At 45.7% G+C, this 19696-nt stretch overlaps 2 protein-coding genes across 2 annotated transcripts; one reads left to right on the top strand and one right to left on the bottom strand.

Moving 5' to 3' along the window:
• Positions 1 to 236: 236 nt before the first annotated feature.
• On the bottom strand, positions 237 to 7760 carry LOC308590260 (chymotrypsinogen 2-like). The gene is made up of 7 exons (XM_081200087.1): positions 7707 to 7760; positions 7058 to 7161; positions 5616 to 5695; positions 4693 to 4771; positions 4121 to 4301; positions 1258 to 1391; positions 237 to 442 (listed from the first exon to the last, which is right to left on the bottom strand). Exons 1-7 carry the CDS (start codon positions 7756 to 7758, stop codon positions 281 to 283), a joined length of 792 nt encoding a protein of 263 aa, XP_081056213.1. The 5' UTR covers positions 7759 to 7760; the 3' UTR covers positions 237 to 280.
• A 3523-nt stretch (positions 7761 to 11283) lies between these two features.
• On the top strand, positions 11284 to 18546 carry LOC308592132 (chymotrypsinogen B-like). Its single transcript, XM_081203402.1, has 7 exons — positions 11284 to 11372; positions 12754 to 12857; positions 13040 to 13119; positions 15275 to 15353; positions 16367 to 16547; positions 17295 to 17428; positions 18031 to 18546. Exons 1-7 carry the CDS (start codon positions 11321 to 11323, stop codon positions 18190 to 18192), a joined length of 792 nt encoding a protein of 263 aa, XP_081059528.1. The 5' UTR covers positions 11284 to 11320; the 3' UTR covers positions 18193 to 18546.
• The last annotated feature ends 1150 nt before the right edge of the window (positions 18547 to 19696 follow it).

Below are 19696 nucleotides of genomic sequence, written 5' to 3'. Positions count from 1 at the left end.
TTTGCATTCAGTGTATGAGTCACGCCACACCTGCAGCTAATGTGATACAGGCCAGAATTCTACCACCTCATGCTATGTGTGGCATTGAAGCTCAAGCATGTAAGAGCCTTCCTGCTGGGTCAGGCCAAAGGCCCATCTATTCCAGCATCCCATTCTCACAGTGGCCAACCAGGTGTCTGTGCGAAGCCTGCAACCAGGACCTGAGCGCAACAGCATAGAAGAAACACAAACAATGGTGTCAGACGCTGGTTTTATTGTTCTGAAGTCAAAGAGAGTTAAGTTAGTTCTTAGCTAGCGTTTCTTCAATAAAGGGAAGGAGCTCAGTCACTCGGGCATAGACCCCTGGACTGGATGGGGAGCAAGTGCCGCTGCCCCAGGAGACAATCCCGACGAGGGTCCAGGCGCCATCCTTCTGGCACACCAAGGGGCCACCAGAGTCACCCTGTAGGGGAACAACCAAAGCAGGGTGTCAAAAGGGGTTCTGTAGGAAAGGAAGGCGGAAGCTGGCAACTTACATGTCAGGAGATGAGTAAAGGGGAAAGGCCTCATTCCTGCGACACGTGACGTTTGATGGGCAGATGTGTCCATTTTGGTTTCTCACGTTTTCCAATCTTAAGTTCAATTCTCCACATTTTGACATCCGTTTGCAATTATTTTAAAGTCCTCATGAACATTCCCCACCAGTATTTTTGTTGGGATTTCTCCTCATACACACTTTTTTTTTTTTTGCAAAGCCTGTGCCCCCTACTGTTTATATTTTCCCAGATCTAATGGTTCGGTGTGTGCGCTGTTTTCACTAATATGTGCATTCTGAGGCACACTTTGCTTTTAGTACATGCATTTTTGTACACCTGACTTGGTACAGCAAAATTTGGATGAGTGTGTTCACGAATGGCTGTGGGGGACGGCTGTGTTTTTGGTACACAAATTGCTTCTGAAATTAGGTGGGTTTGCCTTTTAATGGGAATACTAGTTTAACGCTCACCTTCCCCTCGCCACTGAAACTGCCACCACCTGAGCCCCAGGATTCAGGATTTCCAGGGCAGATGGCAATGACCTCTGGTCATTCTTGCCTCTTAGAAATCAAGTGCTGGCAGGCAGGGCAAGTGGAAGCAGTCTTCCATGGCCAGGAAAAAACAGAAATAGGAGGCCAGCAAGATGCAAGGGGGAGATAGAAGGTGCCTCATTTCAGACAGGAACTGCTGTGGTGGCTGAGAGAAGGTGGGAGGGCAGCTCAGGTAGTAGGGGAGGACGTACCATACAAGAGGAAGCCCCTGCGGCACCAGCACAGATCATGACGTCAGCGATGCGAGCCCCCCAATATTTCTTGCACTGCTCATTGGTCAGCAGAGGGAGGGCCACCTGCTGCAGTTTATCCGGAGTGTCCTTGTCTAGGAAAGAACAAATGAGAGGAGAAATTTTCATTAGGGCTGCCATATGTCCGGATTTTCCTAGACATTGCTTGGATTTGAAAGACAGAATTGACATGTCTTCTTGTTGTTGTTTTAGTGTTTATAATATTAACTTGTAAGATATGGATTTGTTTGTTTTTTGTTTTTGTCTTTTTTAGTTTTCGAATGTTGATTTCTGTGTGTTGTGTATTGTTATCTTTTGATATCTTTCGTGTTGTTGTTGTGTGGAAAATACTAATAAAATTCATTTTTTAAAAAAAGACAGAATTGACATCCGGGGGAATTTCTGAAAGGTGGCACTTTGTCCTGGATCTTAGGCATGTCAATCGAAAAGTTGTGGTTTGGGGGGCGTTTTTGTAAAAAAAAAAAAAAAAAAAAGTTCAACAACTTTCAGGGTGTCCTTGTTTTTACTTTTTGAAATATGGCAACCCTAGTTTTCATATACATATCTACATGTTTATTTATACAAATATCTATATACTGATATTCATTTTAAAAATACCAAGTGTGGTTTACAACAATTATAAATAAAACCGTACAACAAGAAACATTAAAAAGGTTAAAAAGCAGACACTGGTTAACCACAGTGCAAGGATGTTACTCTTAACTGCCTGCGTAGGCTGTGCAGAATAGAACAGTTTTCAGTAGGCATTTGAAAGTTGGCACAGAAGGCACCCGCCGAATCTCTTGTCAACAGAGTATTCCACAGAACAGGGCACATGAAATGGCTGGGGGGGGGAAGGTGCTAGGTTGCTCAAAAGCGAGAGTCTGTTGGCACAGAGGGGAGCCCTTTTTGTGTGCGAAATGGGGTGGGGTGAGTAAGCAAGTGAAAAATAGGGTGGGAACTGTTGCTAAGACCCCTGCCTGGTTAATGTGCTAATTCCTCGGGGGGGGGGGGCTATTGGGATGTTGATTTTGTTTTGATTTTATGTATTTGATATTTTATGTGAGACCTTCAAGTATAGAAATTAAATAAATAAAATAATAATAATAATAATGTATTTGACCGTTCTGTGTTTCCTTTTACTTCAGAATTTGGTTAAATTGGAAATGTCAGTTTTTTGTCCTCATTGCTGTTCTGCTTATTTGCCTTGTGATAGAATGCTTAATTGGTTGTTATTGGACCTATTATAAAAATAGTTTTGTAGTTTTGGCATATTGCTGTTTCTTTCTGTTTGTTTTCACTCCAGGATTGAAAATATTCAGTGAATTGCAAGCTAAAAATACTGTAAGGAAGTAAGTAAATAAAATATGTTCAGCCCTGCCCAGACCCTCCAAATGTCCCTATTTTCCAGGGACAGTCCCAGATTTACAGAAGCCATCCCAGTTTCTGATTTGATCCTGGAATGTCTCACTTTTCCTTAGGACATCCCGATTTTTATCAGAGAAATGTTGGAGAGTATGGAATAGGCATCCCCAGGCCTTTTTTTTCAGTTTCAGGCAGAACTCGCTGGAAATTAGTTCCGGCACCTCTCAGATGGGCACCATTGCCATTCTAAGAGAATGAGGGAGGTGTTCATGGTGAGTTCCGGAACCTCTTTTTCTAGAAACATGGCACTGGACGTCCCTATTTTCATTGGCGGGTATGCCTGCCAGGCATGGCCAGTGGCCGGGAATGATGGAAGTAGTCCAGCTGCACCTGAAGGACCACAAATTAGCCACCCCCTGCTCTGTATCACCCAGTTCCCACAAAAGGGATACGTGGCAGGCTGATAAAAACCTGGGTTCATGGTTATCATGGCCTATTTTCAAGTACAGTGGTAACTTGGTTCTCAGACGCCTTGGTACTCAATTCAGGTAGGTAGCCGTGTTGGTCTGATGCAGTAGAATATATAATATTATATATATATATATATATATATATATATATATATATATAGTCCAGTAGCACCTTAGAGACCAACTAAGTTTGTTCTTGGTATGAGCTTTCGTGTGCACTAACAAACTTAGTTGGTCTCTAAGGTGCTACTGGACAATTTTAATATTATATTATATTATATTATATTATATTATATTATATTAATTTATTTATTTCTGCCTTAGTACCCAAACAACTTGGAACCCAAACACTGCAAACCTGGACGTAAGTGTTCCACTTTGTGAACTTTTTTCGGAAGCTGAACATGCTCCGTTTTGAGTGTTACGCTGAAGTCTCTCTGTTTTTGCTATTTATTTTGCCTTTTTGTGGCTCTTTTTTTGTTGTTCTTGTGACTGTGTGGAACCCAGTTCAGCTACTGATTGATTGATTGATTGATTATTGCTTTCATTTTATGGATCAACGGTCTCGTTAGATAGTAAAATTCATGTTAAATTGCTGTTTTAGGGGTTGTTGTTTTTAAAGCCTGGAATGGATTAATCCACTTTGCATTACTTTCTATGGGAAAGCACACCTTGGTTTTGGAATGCTTTGGTTTTGGAACAGACTTCCAGAACGGATTACGTTTGAGAACCAAGGTACCACTGTAAAGGCAGTACCCAGATATTACCAGTGTGGAGTAGTGGACAAGGACCTGGGAGACCACAGTTCAAATCTCCTCTCAGCTATTTAGCCCACTGGGTGACTTTGGACCAGTCACTGTCTCTCTCAGCCTAACAGGATTGTTGTGAGGATAAAATGGAGAGAGGGAGAAGTACGTATGCCACCTTGAGATCCTTGGAGGAAAAGTGGAATATAAATGCCACAATAAATAAATAAAAATAAAAATTACTAGTGTGCTTGGTAAGGCCCCATCCAGTGGTGACGCAGGTCATGCCGCCGGGGAAGTCATCTGTGGCCTGGGGCAGACACACGGGAGACACGCGAGCCGTCAGCTGGGCTGGGGTGGCCAGCTTCAACAAGGTGATGTCGTTCTTCACTGTGAAAAGGTTGAACTTTGGGTTCTTGAAAACCTGTCAAAGAAGGAGGCAGTTTAGTTTAAGCCAGTGGTTCCCAAATTTGGGGGGGCACTGCTCCCTTTGTTTCATAGACTCATATCCAGTGTCCCCCACGCCACCCTATAAAAAGCTTTATTCAGAATAGTGGTTTGCAGAGGAAGATCTTAAGGAAGATAATACATTAAAATAAAAAACAGCAATGGTTAATGGCACGTTTATTCAAAATCCAATTAAAACTGTTTAGTTTAATTGAGCCAATGATGCCTGCTTTAAAGACTGATCGTCGTGTGTACACCTCCACTGCTATCCACTCACATTTTAGCAGTACTTTGGCCTGGTATTTTGATACACACAGAGAGAGCAAGGAGCACCTGAGGTCTGAGAAGGTCAATCTTGTGCTACCTACCTGGGCAATCTTTATGACCTGAACGTCTTCAGCAGGATTGCGTTGGTCAAATTCACCCAAAACCACCAGGTGGCTTGTCCTGCAGCAGGGGCAGCAGTTGATAGTATTCATTAGTCAACCGTGCTGAGAAATACAGCCAAAGTGCTTCATATACACGATCTCAACAACCACTACAACAGCCCTGTGGGGTAGGCAGGTACTGTTATCCCCAAGTTGCTGGTGTGTGGAGGGGGGGGTGAGCAGCAGCAGGGAGAGAACTGCTTGCCTAAGGCGACCCTTACCTTTGGGAAAGGTAAGATTTGTACCAGCACCTTCATAGTTCTCAGCTGAGGCTAGGAATCGGTGTCAGAACTTGGCATCCTTGGACAGCTACCAGAGCCCAGCACTCTTGCTGATGCCTTCCCTGGACCCTCCTTTCATATATATTTTTTCATAACTGGCTGGGTCTATCTACCACTTAAACATCCCGCAATACACCTGAGCCACACAATGTCAAGGGACAGCAGCTGGTATCATGGGCTTCCTTTGAAAAGCTTCCATTTCTGATTCCTGGACATCCATCTGCTGTTGTGGACACAGCAGCATTCTGCGTTGGTGTCTGTGCCCACCTCTGCCGGTCAGTTGGCAATCCTGCCTGGGAAATGTGACAATCCCGCTTTCTTTATTTCTCCCACTTTGAGCACCGGAACAAAATTGTGGTGGAATGCATTTAGAAATAGATTTTGACTTCGGAATCTCTGAGAAACACTACGGAAAGTAAAGTGTGCCTCTGAGTGTGTGCAGAGTACACTTCGCTCACCACCGGCATGCACACATCCCTCTAGGATTACAGGGCTAGGGCTTCAGCAAGTCTGGCTCCTGGTTTTATCCCGAGCCCCAGAGCCTTCTTCTTAGAAGTGGGTTGTACACACAGTCTTCCTTACCTGACGTTGCAGTGGGCTGCGGTGACCACCCAGTTCTCGCTGATCAGAGAACCTCCACAGAAATGGAAGCCAGTGTTGTCCTGAGGGATTGAGGGGAACATGTGAGCAGATAGAAAGGACCCAGCGAGTGCTTGGACATGCAGTGCAGGAATCACAGCTCAGTAATCCCTGACAGATGGCAACCCAACCTCTGCTTAAAATCCTCCAAGTCAGGAGAGTCTCCCATCTTCCAAGGTAGTCCATTTCACTGTCAAACGGCTCTTACTCTCAGAAAGTTCTTCCTAATGTTTAGTTGGAATCTCCTTTCTTGAAGCCATTGGTTTTACCCTCCAGAGCAGGCTTCCCCAACCTCGGCCCTCCAGATGTTTTTGGCCTACAACTCCCATGATCCCTAGCTAGCAGGACCAGCGGTCAGGGATGATGGGAACTGTAGTCTCAAAACATCTGGAGGGCCGAGTTTGAGGAAGCCTGCTCCAGAGAAACAGGAAGCAAGCTTGCTGCATTTTCCATGTGACAGATATTTGAAGGTGGTTACAATATGAGCTCTCAGTCTTTTCTTCTCCAAACTAAACATACTCCGTCCCCTCAAAGGCTTGGTTTCCAGGCCCTTGATAATCCTGGTCGCCCTCCTCTATACATGTTACAGCTTGTCAATATCCTTCTTAAATTGTTGCCCAGAACTAGACACAGATCCACAGGTGAGGGGGCTCACCAAGGCAGAATAGAGCAGTACTCTTACTTCCCTTGATGTGAACACACACTCTCTCTGTCCCTGTTCCACTAACCAGGGTTGTCTCAATTATTTTACCAACTGCTCATTGCTGTAATGCCAAAAAGCTTTTGGTGGCTCCCCACTCCCTCCCCCAAACTGTCCATAAAAAAATAATTATTATTTTCTACAAAAATTAAGCATACTGACTACTCCTATAGGTGTTCCCTACTGTAATGATCAGATACATTTTGTGGTTTCCCCAAGAGTGCCTCAAAATTGATTTTAAATTGTGCAGAACAGCTGATGGGGAAGCCTTTTCGAAAGTAACCCTGAGGAGCAGAGTGCTTGTCATGTCCACTTTGACTTGCAGCCCCTGGAGGGCTGACCATGGGTCAATGTGGCCCTCAGCCCCAAAAAGGTTGCTGACCACAAGGAGAGAGCAGGTGCTGGACTTGTATCTGGAGGAGCCCACCCATGGACTAAGCCAGTGGCTATCACCACATATTGTGGCAGAAAGTGCCACAAATTAATTGTGCATTGCATGAAGAAGCACTTTATGTTGCCCCCACCTTTCTCATTCAGTTCACTCAGAGTGGGTGGAGAAACCCAGACAGATGGGCAGGGTATAAATATTATTATTATTATTATTATTATTATTATTATTATTATTATTATTATTATTATTATTCCATGTCTCCAGCCAAAGCAAAGTGTGCTGGGCTCTTCTTACCTGCAAGGATACCTGCCAGGGCCATGATCCAGGCACTGCCTCCTCTCCATTGACAATTCGGGAATAGCCGCTCAAGACCGGATGGATGGCTGGAGTGCCACAACCTGGCAAGAAATCAGGTTTGTTTGTTTGTTTTTAACCCAGGAGAGACTCCCTATCCCTAGATGTAAACTAAATCTGTGCACAGCTTCATCTGAGTTCAGGTTTCACCAGGGACTGGCCCCCTGCACTGTGTTTTCAATATCACAGCTCAGTCCTGCAACATGTGAAGTAACAAAAGACAAGGAGAGAGTGGTCCTTGCTTGCCACAGAATATTGGCAGGGGACTTCAGCCAAGTTAGAGTGTATGATGGGCAGGTAGGACTTGAGCATTTTAGAAACTTGAGTCGTGGTTCTGTGGTTGGAGATGGAGGTGCAGCATCCATTCCCATGGGTGCTGGGGAAGCGGTGAAGTTGACCTGTGGATGATGAACTGCATCCCTTGACCCTCCCACAGACGCCAAACCCTGACCTGAAGCTGTGAGGCACACGGGCAGCACTTCCTGTAGAGGTATGGAAAGGGGGGCTGTGGAGCAGATCTCTCAGCATGTCAAAGGAGGGGGGTTGGAGTTGCCTCCTCCTCCTGCTTGGCCTCTTACAAGGCACTCACCATGGGCAGCACCAAGGAAGGCCAGGCAGAACAGGAACCAGATGGAAGCCATCTTGCTTCTTGAAAGAGTTGGGAATGAAGCAAGGGCTGCAAATCCTTATATATGTTGTGAGGTAGCTGGCACAGGTGAAAGCCAAGCCAAGCTCGTTTTCCAGCCTCCTGTTATCGTAGGACCTTGAAGATAAGCATAGGTCTGGTGGAGGCTGTGGGCAAAGGCCCAGGTGACCTGGCTCAAGGGCAGTGACAGGTGCCAGCTGGTCTCTGAGGCAAGGAGGAGGTGGAGTAAAAAGGGTTTGAGGGGAAGGCAGTTCCTCCGAGACTGGAGACCTCATGATTGGTCGTCTTCCTGCAGTGCATGGTTAACCTGTGGAACTCACTCCTACAGGAGGCAATGATGGCCACCAACTTGGACAGCTTTAAAAGAGGATTAGACAAATTGCATGGAGGAGAAGGCTGTCAACAGCTACTATCCACAATGGCTATGCTCTGCCTCCACCACTGGAGGCAGCAATGCTTTTGACTATCAGTTGCTGGGAGCCACAGGAGGGAGGGTGTACTTGTGCTCAGTTCAGCATTGCTAGTTTCCCACAGGAACCTGGTTGGCCGCTGTGAGAGCAGGGTGCTGGACTAGATCGGCCTTTGGCCAGATCCAGGAGGGCTCTCATGTTCTTATTTGCTGAGGAACCTCTGGTGGGTGCTGCAGCAGATTATTCTATTTTTTTTTATAATCATATTTATTAAAATTTCCAATAATAACAGAATAAGAAAGATAGAAAAGATAGAGAAAGAAAGAAAAAGAAAGAGAAGTTTAAATCCTTACTTTCATAACCTTCTTTCTAGGACTCCCTCCTTCCCCTCCCGACTGTATTCCCCTTTCCTTAAGTTGGTTCCACAAGCTCTCATTCCCAATTTAAAACCAATATGCTTAACCCATTAACCAAAATTTATACAATCTTACCATCACTCCTCATCTTTAACAGAGAAAGTAAAAAGATTTTTCCCCCAAGATCTGCCCCAATTTCCTTCCACGAGTTCCCCCCCCCTTTTTTTAAACATGTTAAATCAAAATACAAAAGTTATATAAAGAAATAGAAGACAAAAGATATAAGAAGATTCAAAAAGTTGGTTACATAGCCTTTGGATTCCAAGATTCCCCCTCCCTTCCCCGGTTTGAATTCCCCATGTCCATCAGTCTGTATGTTATCAGCCTGGAGGTCTCAAGTCCATAGCCAAATTTTTCCCATTCCACCTTGCCGGTTTTCTTTTAATTTGTTTGTTTTAATGATGTTTAACTTCAAAAATCCAGTCTAATAGAGGCCTTTAGTTTCCTTGGTCTTTGTTGCTCCTCCCATTGTTCTTTCAGTGTCATAGTTGGTCCTTTGTTCTTTTTATTCCTTACTTTCTCAGGTTTCTTGTCTTGTTCAGCTGCTAAAACGTTCTTATTCCGAGATCTGGTATCTCTACAGAGGTTTGTTATTCAGGAACAAAAACTTGCGTCCAGTCCCTTCCTTTCTTCAACAGAAAATTCTATTGTCTCCTTTTAATGTAAACACCTCTGTAGACAAAATACTGTTTCAGTTTTGCAGCTTTCCCAGAGGATAAGACCTGTACATATCCCGCTGCAGCAGATTATTCTAGAGCTTGACACACACAGAGAAGTCAGTCCAACTGGGTATCCAGTACGAACACAGAGAGGTGGGCGTCACAGAACATACCCAACATTCCCAGCACACTGGAAGAAAATTGATATGAAGGTTGTTATTCATGCAGGAAGTTAGTCAGCAATGCTGCAGTGAAGGGGGTGATGGGACCAAGAAATCACTGCAGGACAGCCCCAAACATAAAGACATGCAGCCTAATATACCTAAACATATGCAATTGCGTGAAATCCAATTAAAAAATAATTTATTTGAAAAATAAAGAGGACTGCCTCTGCCAGTTATCTCAACATCTTTGCAATTGTTGGCCAAAACAGTAGAAGACAGCAGAAAAGTATTTATTATCGTGAACCACTAGATAGATCTCTTCCTGAATGTTTTTCTTTGTATCTCAGCAAGCAACAGGTCAAGAGATTGAATTTAGTGGGGGGGGGGTTAAGGATGACATTTTGGCAGGGAGTAAAATGTCTGTATGGGGCCAGGCCCCATTGCAGGTACAGCCCTGAATAACTGTTTTTCTGATAAACTCTGGTCCACTTCCAAGGAATCCCAAGGTCCTTGGAGCAGAGCTTTAGTGTATCATGTTTTACAGAGGGCAGCCTTCCCTCTATCTGAAGAGCTGTCGGAGGACAGTCCTCTCTTTGAAGCACAATCTGGCTGAAGGCTAGTTTAAAGAAAAAGAAGCCTAAGGAGGAGTCTTGGAAGTTGCCTGCCAGCACCTGGACAGCAGACTGATCAAAGTCTTCCCCACTATTGTATATTGGTTTAAATGATAGTAATTATTTCTATGTGTCTAAATTAACCTGTACAATTTTTAGTAATGCTGGAGTGCCCACCCAAACACTGTCTGAGCATCACTCTGTCGGGCTATGTGCCTGAGGGTTTCCATGCTGCCGCCCCTCCAGGTTTCCAGCCAGGTTTGTCTGATAGCCAGGAGAACTAGTTGCGTCAGGCACCAGGTGTTCCCTGGGAAAGCTGACAGAAGCCAGGTGTGCCGCAGGGATGACATTGAGGAGGAGGCACAGCTGTGTGGGGTTACAGGCCCTCAACTAACTCTATCCAGCAGGTTGCATACCTGTGTTCTGCCAACAGGTAAAGCAGTTGCCCCAATGTGTGTGTGTGTGTGTGTGTGTGTGTGTGTGTGTGTGTGTGTATAGAAAGAGATTTATTAAAGCTTTAAATACAAACAAAGAAAAAACAATATACAGAACTCAACACCAAGTATCAAGCATTATTATTTTTTACATAAATCATAAACTGGGGTGATTGGCTTAGAATCCAGAAGCCCTCTAGCTGTTTCCTGGCACAGTCAGGTTATGATGGATTAATGCCCTCATCTTTGACTCAGCCAGAGATACACCACCATATCCCCTCCACTGCAGCTGAGCCAAACCTGGTAGATTTCAGGTTATCATAAGCCCCCAGGAAGCTATGTTCCATGGCTGGAATCAGGGGGACTTTGGCCAAATCCTAAGCCTGTCAAGTTCAGTCTAACGATTTAGCAACCCAGTGTAAATTCAGCCGGCAGAAAGGTGTACGATAGCTCAAACACTATTTAAAGGCTTGTTTTTGCTCTGCCAGTCTTAGCTCCTGAATGGAGTTTGAGCCGGTGTAACTTCGTGCCAGCTTAAATTACACCAGTTTGCTTTATGCCAGCTTCTTGTACACAGAATTGCTCCTTGAAGCAAGGCCTCAGGGCAAAATAGAAGATACCATCTGGGCCCTCTTCCTTCCACAGAGCACCCCAGAAAACCTTCCAGCTGCCATATCCTAAAAATACCCACTGTTTCCAAAGTGGGTGCTTTCACCTGCCAATCATCAACCGTTTTTATCAACGGACAGGTTTGCTCGTTCACACGTAGCCGCTGGCTCCCAGCCACCTTTGGTCTGAGCGTTCAGTATAAAAATGGCTGAGCTGCTACATGCTGTTCCCATTGTCCTCAGAAGCAGCTTATTATGGCAGCCTTGTGGTTTTTGTCCTGCCTGGCACTTGTCAGTGCCGCACAGAGTAAGTACCCACCTGCTTGTGGTCTTGGGCCTCGCTTGGGGTGGGGTGGGGTGGGGAAGCAAACTATTTCTGTGTCACCCAGGCTTAGATCATCATCTTTCTTTTCTCTCTAGAAAATAGAGCTGATTCAGGGGGTAGCCCAACCTGGCCCCATCCATAGGCCAGCGAAGGAGCACTTGCTTTGGTGTTTGCTTTCCTCTGCCCTCCTCCTTCCTTTTTCCTTTTCTATCATGGCTGTTAGATTGTAAGCATGCAGTCAGGGACAGTCTTGTTTTTTTAAATATATGTATAGCACTTATAAAGTTTAAGGCACTTTAAAAGTGTTAAGTTATCGTCTTCATCTACCAGCGGTTCTCAACCAGTGGGTCCCCAGATGTTGTTGGACTACAACTCCCATCATCCCTGAGCTCTGGCCTTGCTAGCTAGGGGTGATGGGAGTTGTAGTTCAACAACATCTGGGGACCCACAGGTTGAGAAAGGCTGCTAGACTGTCATGGGGGAATCAGCACATTGCACAGCCCTCCTGAAACTATACTGTTCCAGAATACAGGTAGATGAACAAAATGCTTGAATGCCACATTAAAACTCCCTACACTTAAAAACAAACACCAGGGATAAGGTGAGGGTTCAGATCTCTGTCCCTGACATGTCTTCCTAACATGCTAACTCTCTATAGGTAGGGATGAATTCATTTTTAATAATTACTCATTTTTTTACTGCATTTATAACCCACACCTTTATCCCTATTTTCTCCTCAGAGCAGACCTGTGAGGTAGGTTAGGCTGAGAGTAGGTGACTGGCTGAAGTAAGCTTTACAGCTGAGCAGGGATTCAAACCTTCATTTCCCAGGTCCTAGTCTAACACTCTAACCAGTGCACCACACAGGCTACTACGAGAAGCATTAGATGATGCCATCCTCAGGTGCCTTTTGAAGTGATACAGGCCCAGGGAGATGTACCAGGTGGTCTGGTCCCCTCGTTTATAGAGGACAGTCCTCTGTTTGAAGGGCTATCAGGGGACAGTCCAGCATATCTGAAGGATGGTCTGGTCCAAGTCCAGCTTAAAGATAAAGAACCATGAAGGAGGCCAAGGACTTGGTTAATCCCAATGTAGCCTCAACTCCCATTTAGGAGAAGTCACCGAGTAGGCCCTTTTGGATGGCTCTCATCACCGCACACATACAGACAAGCAAAGGACAGGCACACCAACCACATAGGAGCTTGTCTCCGCTACGTTATGTGCACAGATGGACCCCTGGGCTGTCTCTGCCTTAACAATTCCCTGTCCCTCAGCCTCCTTGCCAGAAGTCCTTACCTGAAGTCCTGAGCGCAAAGCACAGAACATGGAAAAGCTCTCACTTCACCTCTCTCCTTGCTTCCAGGTTGCGGCGTCCCTTCAATCCAGCCCGTCCTCACTGGCTACTCCCGCATTGTCAACGGGGAGGAGGCAGTGCCCGGATCATGGCCCTGGCAGGCCTCCCTGCAGGTAAGAATGCTTGGGAAGGTCTTGGGAGTCTGGTTCGTTTCCTCTGTTGGTTTGCACTTCCCCTACTAGTGCTTAACTGGAACTGAGAATAAAATGGTCAAAGGCCCTTTCTATTGCCACTGCTGCCTGGCTCTGTTCCTGTTGGGGCTCTCACCACCTGCTTTCCTTGGCTTGCCTTGCAGGAGAAGAGCGGGTGGCATTTCTGCGGTGGGTCCCTCGTCAGCAAGCGCTGGGTGGTGACTGCTGCCCACTGTGGGGTGACGTGAGTACCCTACCTCCTTTTTCATGTGGGGATATTTTTTTAAATAGATGAACAGGAATCTTGGAGGTTGCAGGGTCGGGATATGCACAACAAAGGCTAGCAGATGTGTTAGCTACCTGTGGTCAGAACAAGGGGCTGAAATATATGTGAGAATTGTAATTTAAGGTCTTATATAAATAATAAATGTTCATAAATGTACCAACCAAGCACGTACATAGATATGTGGGCCACATGTCTGGAGCAGCACAGGAAAACTGTCCTGAAACCATTTTGACTCCCAAACTGACCAAATGTTTTCTCTGCAAGGAGGGAGGGGGTGAGGGAACCTTCCTGTTGTCTCAGGAATTGGGTAATCACCATTTCAAAGGAATGGCCAGACTACCAGGAAAGGCAATCAGATAAGGCATTATCAGATAAACTGGCAGACAGGAAAAACAACATCATTCAAATTTCTGTTGTAGACCACCTTTTCTGTGACGTAGGTATGATGTTTGTGGGGGGTGGTCTTGGGTTACACCCTATCTGTGATGTATGTATGATGTATGGAGGGGTGGTCTTGAGCTCCAGGGATGGGATTTAAAATGTCTAAAATAAGGGCAGGCACACCTTTGCTCTGGGTCCTCCTCCATCCTCCTGGGTGTGAGGGGAGCACCCTGTTGCAACAGCTTTAATAAAGATCAGGCTTATTCGCTGCTTTGCTTCTCTTTTTTTGTTTCATAAATTTTTATTCATATTTGCACATATATACAGGAAAAACATAAACAAAAAATCCACCACATACCTTATGCAAATTATATCCACTTCACAAATCATAAATAAAAATACATAACTGAGTTAGTCTCAACTGAGCCTTGGACTTCCCTCCACTCCTTTGGTAAGTATCGAATAAATTATATAGTCGCGTACTTTTTAACTCTTTTACATAGGCCTTTCCCGCTGTTAGAGTTATTTCAACCCCGCCAGTGTCACCTGAGCTTTAGATTCCATATACATTAAATATTTCTTCCAATTGTCATGAAATTTCTGTTCGTCTTGGTCCCTTAATCTTCCTGATATTCTATCAAGCTCAGCATAATTTATCATTTTAACCTGCCACTTGCTTATGTTGGGTATTACTTCTAATTTCCAATTTTGTGCTAACATAGTTCTTGCAGCTGTCGTGGCATATAGAAACAAGATCTTATCTTCTTTTTTAATTTCTTTACCGACCATTCCTAACAAAAAGGCTTCTGGCTTTTTGGGAAATGTATATTTCAAGATTTTTTTAAGTTCATTATAGACCAATTCCCAAAAGCCTCTCACTTTGCAACACGACCACCACATATGGTAGAGGTCACCTTCTACCTCTCTACATTTCCAGCATCTTTTATCCTTCAACTTATAAATCTTCGCTAATTTCACTGGTGTATGGTACCACCTGTAGATCATTTTCCACAGGTTTTCCTTTAGTGCCGTGCATGCCGTAAATCTCATATTCTTGTTCCATAGTTCCAACCACCTCTCAAAGTCGATGTTATATCCAATGTCTATCGCCCACTTAGTCATGGCCTCCTTCACCTCATCTTTTGTATACCACTCCAGCAAAATATTGTACATCCTTGACAGTGTTTTGTTCTTACCTTCTATAACCTCCACATTAAATTTAGATTTTTTATCTTCAAATCCTACTTTCTTTTTGTCTTCTTTTAGCAGGTCATTTACTTGGTGGTATTGCAACCACCCAGTAAATAAATTTTTGATCTCTTCATATGGTCTAAGTTTAATCCCTTGATCTGTCTTCCAAATTAGTTCTTCATAGGTGGCATTCTTCCCTTCCATATTAATTTTTTTATAGTTAACACCTCTATTGGTGAAATCGCTGCTTTGCTTCTCAATATTCTCTGGTTGGCCTCTGTTATTTTCCCCTACCGATAGGGAACCCACTTAAGGACTCTATACAGGCTCTTGGATACCACATAAGGGAAGAAGGGCAGATTTTGTTTACAACAGAATCATAGAACTATAGAACTGTAGAGTTGGAAGGGACCCCCAAGGGTCATCTAGTTCAACCCCCTGCAATGCAGGAAACGCAGCTCAAGAATCCCTGACAAGATGGCCATGCAACCTCCGTTTCTTCAGCTGGGGCCAACTGACAGCTTTTGCTTGTTTTCCTCAGGACCTCCAACGTCGTGGTGCTTGGGGAACATGACCGCAGCTCCTCTGCGGAGAAAATACAGAAGTTGGCTATCGAGAAGGTGGGTGAAGCAGCTGGAAGGCCTCTTCAGGGCTCCTCCAGATAGCATGTTTACTGGGTATTCATCCAGATTTACTTGCGCAAGGTTTAGACAGAGGTTGGGCTTTGTTCAGTCTTTCAGGCACTTAAGTAAACGTTAACCAGCCCTTGAGGGTGTTCAGAAACCAGTACAGCCCAAAAATCCAGTTAAGCAGTTTATTGAAAAAGGAGTTACTTGTAAGAAAGAAGGAGGGTGGCAGGGGAGAGAGAACAATAGCAAGAATGCAGTTCAAACTTGAAATAAAACACCATACTAGATTCTTGGTCCAACTAATCCTCCACTTAATCCAATACTAACAATGAAAATTGGCGCTCTGTGGTCACCACTGGAGGAGGAACCTTCTGGCATCTGCTGCAGGTTGGTGGCGGGTATGTGTGTGGGTGGGTGGGTGTGTGTTTCAAGGGGAACAAACCTGAAGACCGCAGCCCATCTTCAAGGGCTTCTTATTCATTGGTTCAACAGGCAGACTCCTGCCAGTCAGAAGCCACGTTTGTCAGGTAGAGGGAAAATTACACCTTTTGGGGAGTGGGGAAATGGTTACTACCAGATTTCCGCATCTCCCTGCTAGAAAGACATAAGCAGTAATCTGTGGACATGTCTGTCTTCTTTCCTTACCCATCTTGGAGGTTGGGTGTTCCTAAAGAATCAGTTACAATACATCAGGAGGTTCAATGCTATCACTCTAAATAGAGTGTAAGGATTTGAGCACTATGTGTGTGTGTTAACTGGCTTGCCAGTTCCAGGATGTCTGTGTCATCGACTGTTTTTATTAATTAACACAATTATCACTGCCAGCCGTTATCAGCCTGTCACCCTCCACTGACCTCACTGTTTACAACTCCTCTCCTCAAACCATGTGTGTGTTTAGCCTTGTAGTCAACAAAGGCACACACCACAATATGTTTGTTAGTCTCTGGTCAGATGCATCACTGTATCCTGCTTGCAGCACCCACAATGCCTCTCTCGCCCCCCAGGTCGTCACCCACCCAGAGTGGGACCCCGTTACCATCAACAACGACATTGCCCTCATCAAGCTGGCCACCCCTGCTGAGATGACCGACACTGTGTCCCCCGTGTGCCTGACAGACACTGCTGACCACTTCAAGAGCGGAGACCTTTGTGCCACCTCTGGCTGGGGAAAGACACGCTACAATGGTGGGCCTGTCAGGGGTCTCACAGGGGAAGTGCTTGAGGGCATAGGGAGGGATATATAGGGGGCCTCCTGCTTGCCTGGATAGAGTGCAGAGGTGTGTGTGTAAACTAGCCCACTGTACAAAAGTTATATCTTTGATTTTTCCACATTTGCCTTTGGCCCTCCCCTTCACTATCATGTGGCCCCCAGAAGGGAACGTGGCCCTATCTGTCTGACAAAAGCTCACCACACCTGCTTGAGCGCAGCTCCCCAAGGCAGCCAGTTCTCTGCCCGTGAGGTGAGCAGCCATTTCAAACGTCAGTGGGAAATCCAGTTCTTGAGCCAAGCTTACTTCAAACCTGCCTTTCTATCTTGTTAGAAGGGAGAAAGACTTCTGAGGCAGTTGGGAGCTGGATGTTTTAGGCCATGCAAGGATGATCCCTCTGTGGGGGTACCTCACTGACAAAGTGCTCCTTGCCAATGTGTGCTTCCCTGTTAGTGACAAGGCAGCTGCTTACAAACAGAGCTCTAAATAACTCTGGACCAGGTTACCCGAAAAACCATCTTCTTCTTCACTGTGCTCAGCTAATGGAACCCAGTTAGTTTTGATTATCGACTTGTAGTAACATGGACTTGGGTTTTTCAGTGATTTTATAGTTTTAAAGTGCTTAGAAGCCACTTTGGCATCTAAATAAATAAGTAAACGGTGTGTTAGCTACCAGGGTGCAGCAAAGCAGTGGCAATTGCTGAGTTGAGCCTCTTTCCTGCAGCTTTCACCACCCCCAACAAGCTGCAACAAACAGCCCTGCCCCTCCTGTCCAATGAGGAGTGCAAGAAGTCCTGGGGCAGCAACATCTCTGACCTGATGATCTGCGCTGGTGCAGCCGGATCTTCTTCCTGCATGGTGAGTGCTGCTTGACCCTCTCCCCACTCCCACAAAACCCCCAAGCACCACAGGGAGGGGAAGCCGATTAATTAAGGAGCAAATGGTCACTCATCTCTCAGCTCCACTGAACAGGGAGCAGGAGCAGAAGTAGCAAGGAGGGATGTGATAATTAAAATTACAGTAGCTCTTATAAAAGCTTCAAGACCACTTTGCCGGTTCACATTGGACTGGTTGGCATGGCAATTTATTTTTATTGCAAAAACAATAGCCAGAAATGAGGGTGTGGGGAGGAACCCGCAGGAGTAAGACACAGAAAATACTGAAAATCAACAAAGGGAGTGACCGGGGGATTGTGATTCCAGAGATTCCCTCAAACTGAAGGGATACATGGTAGGAAAAAGAATATTTGCCAACCCATCTGTAGTTTCTCCAAGGCATGTGATAGGTGGGTGTGGGAGAACACAAAACTGCAAACCGACTTTTAGAGAATGTGGGGGGTGAACATCCCAAAAGATTGCCTGGTTCAGGGCTAGAGGGAGAATTATGTCAGAAGGCTGAGGATACCCTCCCCACCCCACCCCACCTGCCCAAAGTCTAAACTGCCTGTCTTCTGTTTTCAGGGTGATTCTGGTGGACCCCTTGTGTGCCAGGAAGACAATGTCTGGAAGCTGGTGGGCATTGTGTCTTGGGGCAGCAGCCGCTGCTCAACCACCACCCCTGCTGTGTATACCAGCGTCAGCCAGTTCCTTGCCTGGATTGAAGAAGCCATGGCTAATAACTGAGCTTCCGGTGTCACGGGATGAGGGGGATCAATAAAGGCTGTTCCTCCTTTGAGACTCATCTTGTGTCCTGTTCTTCCATTGCTCCTGGCACAGAATACATTCTAATCTCAGGCTGGCACGGCCACACCATTTGCACATGCCAGCATCCACACACTGCCCCAAGCAGTGGCTCAATAGCATGGCTTCCCCTGTGGAATATGATGCCAAGACCTTCCTATGCCAATGTTGCCCTAGAGAGAAAAATTGATGTGTTTGTGCGTGTGCATAAGCGTGCAGGCTCTGTGATGGGTCCATCTGGGCGAGTGTGCACACGCTGGCATGTGGCCCTCACAGAGGTGGCGAATCTTCAGTCTGGCCCTCAAGCTGAAAAAGCTTTGCCATCTGCGTGCCCTACAAATGCCATGTAGCTGCCTCAGAAAAGCTCCATCAAGAGTTTGGACAAGCCAGAAAAGGCTATACAAGGCTATGCGTGGAGCCTCATGCTGAATGAAGCTGAATGTTGGAAAATTCAGGACAGATGAAAGGAAGTCCTTCATGCAGTGTATTGTTAAACTGTGGAACTCCTCTACACAGGAGGCAGTGATGGCCACCAACTTGGGTGGCCTTAAAATATAGGGGAAGCGCAGTCCAGTGCAGGTGTTCTACCACCCTCTCAAGTCTATTCAGAAACATAGAAAGCTGTCTTACATGCACTCAAGACCATTGGGGGCTCCCCTCTATCTCTGGTTGTGGGTCTCCAGTGTTGCAGACAGGGCTGTTTCTCAGTCCTGGGGATTAAACCTGGAGCCTTCTGCATGCATACTGGGATTCTACCATCCAAGTCCCAGAACTGCACCCCCAGTGGCAGTTCTTGTGGGTGCTCCAGAGGGATGCTGAAAATGGGCAGCTGTGCAATTTCTTATTCTAGTTGGTTGGTTTTAAGGGCTAAGTTCCTGTCCTGTGGTCAGATGGAAATACAGTGGTTTTTACTAATGGTGGTCAGTGGGTTTACGTATTTCCAGTAAGATTCTTAGACAGCAACCTGGGGGGAAAGTCACACTTGTGCCGAGGCTGAATTCACAGGCAGAGGTGGCTGCTGACCAATCCAAAAACCCAAGCCAGACCTGTGCCACCCAGAAACATAGGAAGCAGCCTTATAGAGTCAAGACCATTGCTCTCATCTACATTCAGTGACAGCGACAGAGTTTCAGGCAGGGTTTGCTCCCAGCCCAATCTGGAGGTGCTCAGGATTGAACACAGGACCTTTTGCATGCAAAGGAGGGGCTCCGTCACTGAGCTACTGCCGGCGACTGTGGAAGGTTCTCTCAAGCTGCAATCCTGTGGGAGTAAACTCCCTTGAAGTCAGTGAAACTTACTTGTGAGTAAACCTGCATTGGGTTCCACAGGCCCCTTTGCTCCACTCAGGAACAGCAGAGAAGAGAACCACTTCCAGCTTTCCTTGCTAAGATGTGAACATATCTTCCAAAACATGGGGGTGTAAATGGTGATGTATGAGCCCCCCCAG

The sequence above is a fragment of the Podarcis bocagei genome (genome assembly GCF_964188305.1).
Source record: "Podarcis bocagei genome assembly, chromosome: 7".
Classification (NCBI taxonomy): domain Eukaryota; kingdom Metazoa; phylum Chordata; class Lepidosauria; order Squamata; family Lacertidae; genus Podarcis; species Podarcis bocagei.
This window is presented reverse-complemented; position numbering and strand designations above follow the sequence as displayed.

Excerpts from the sequence above, each read along its gene's own strand:
- LOC308590260 (XM_081200087.1), bottom strand. The coding sequence starts at position 7,758 with ATGGCTTCCATCTGGTTCCTGTTCTGCCTGGCCTTCCTTGGTGCTGCC. Across the intron at positions 4,772-5,615 it reads GCAGCCCACTGCAACGTCAG|GACAAGCCACCTGGTGGTTT; the intron begins GTAAGGAAGACT and ends CCCCTGCTGCAG. Across the intron at positions 443-1,257 it reads CAGGGGCTTCCTCTTGTATG|GGTGACTCTGGTGGCCCCTT; the intron begins GTACGTCCTCCC and ends GTTCCCCTACAG.
- LOC308592132 (XM_081203402.1), top strand. The coding sequence starts at position 11,321 with ATGGCAGCCTTGTGGTTTTTGTCCTGCCTGGCACTTGTCAGTGCCGCA. Across the intron at positions 15,354-16,366 it reads AGAAGTTGGCTATCGAGAAG|GTCGTCACCCACCCAGAGTG; the intron begins GTGGGTGAAGCA and ends CTCGCCCCCCAG. Across the intron at positions 16,548-17,294 it reads GGGAAAGACACGCTACAATG|CTTTCACCACCCCCAACAAG; the intron begins GTGGGCCTGTCA and ends TCTTTCCTGCAG.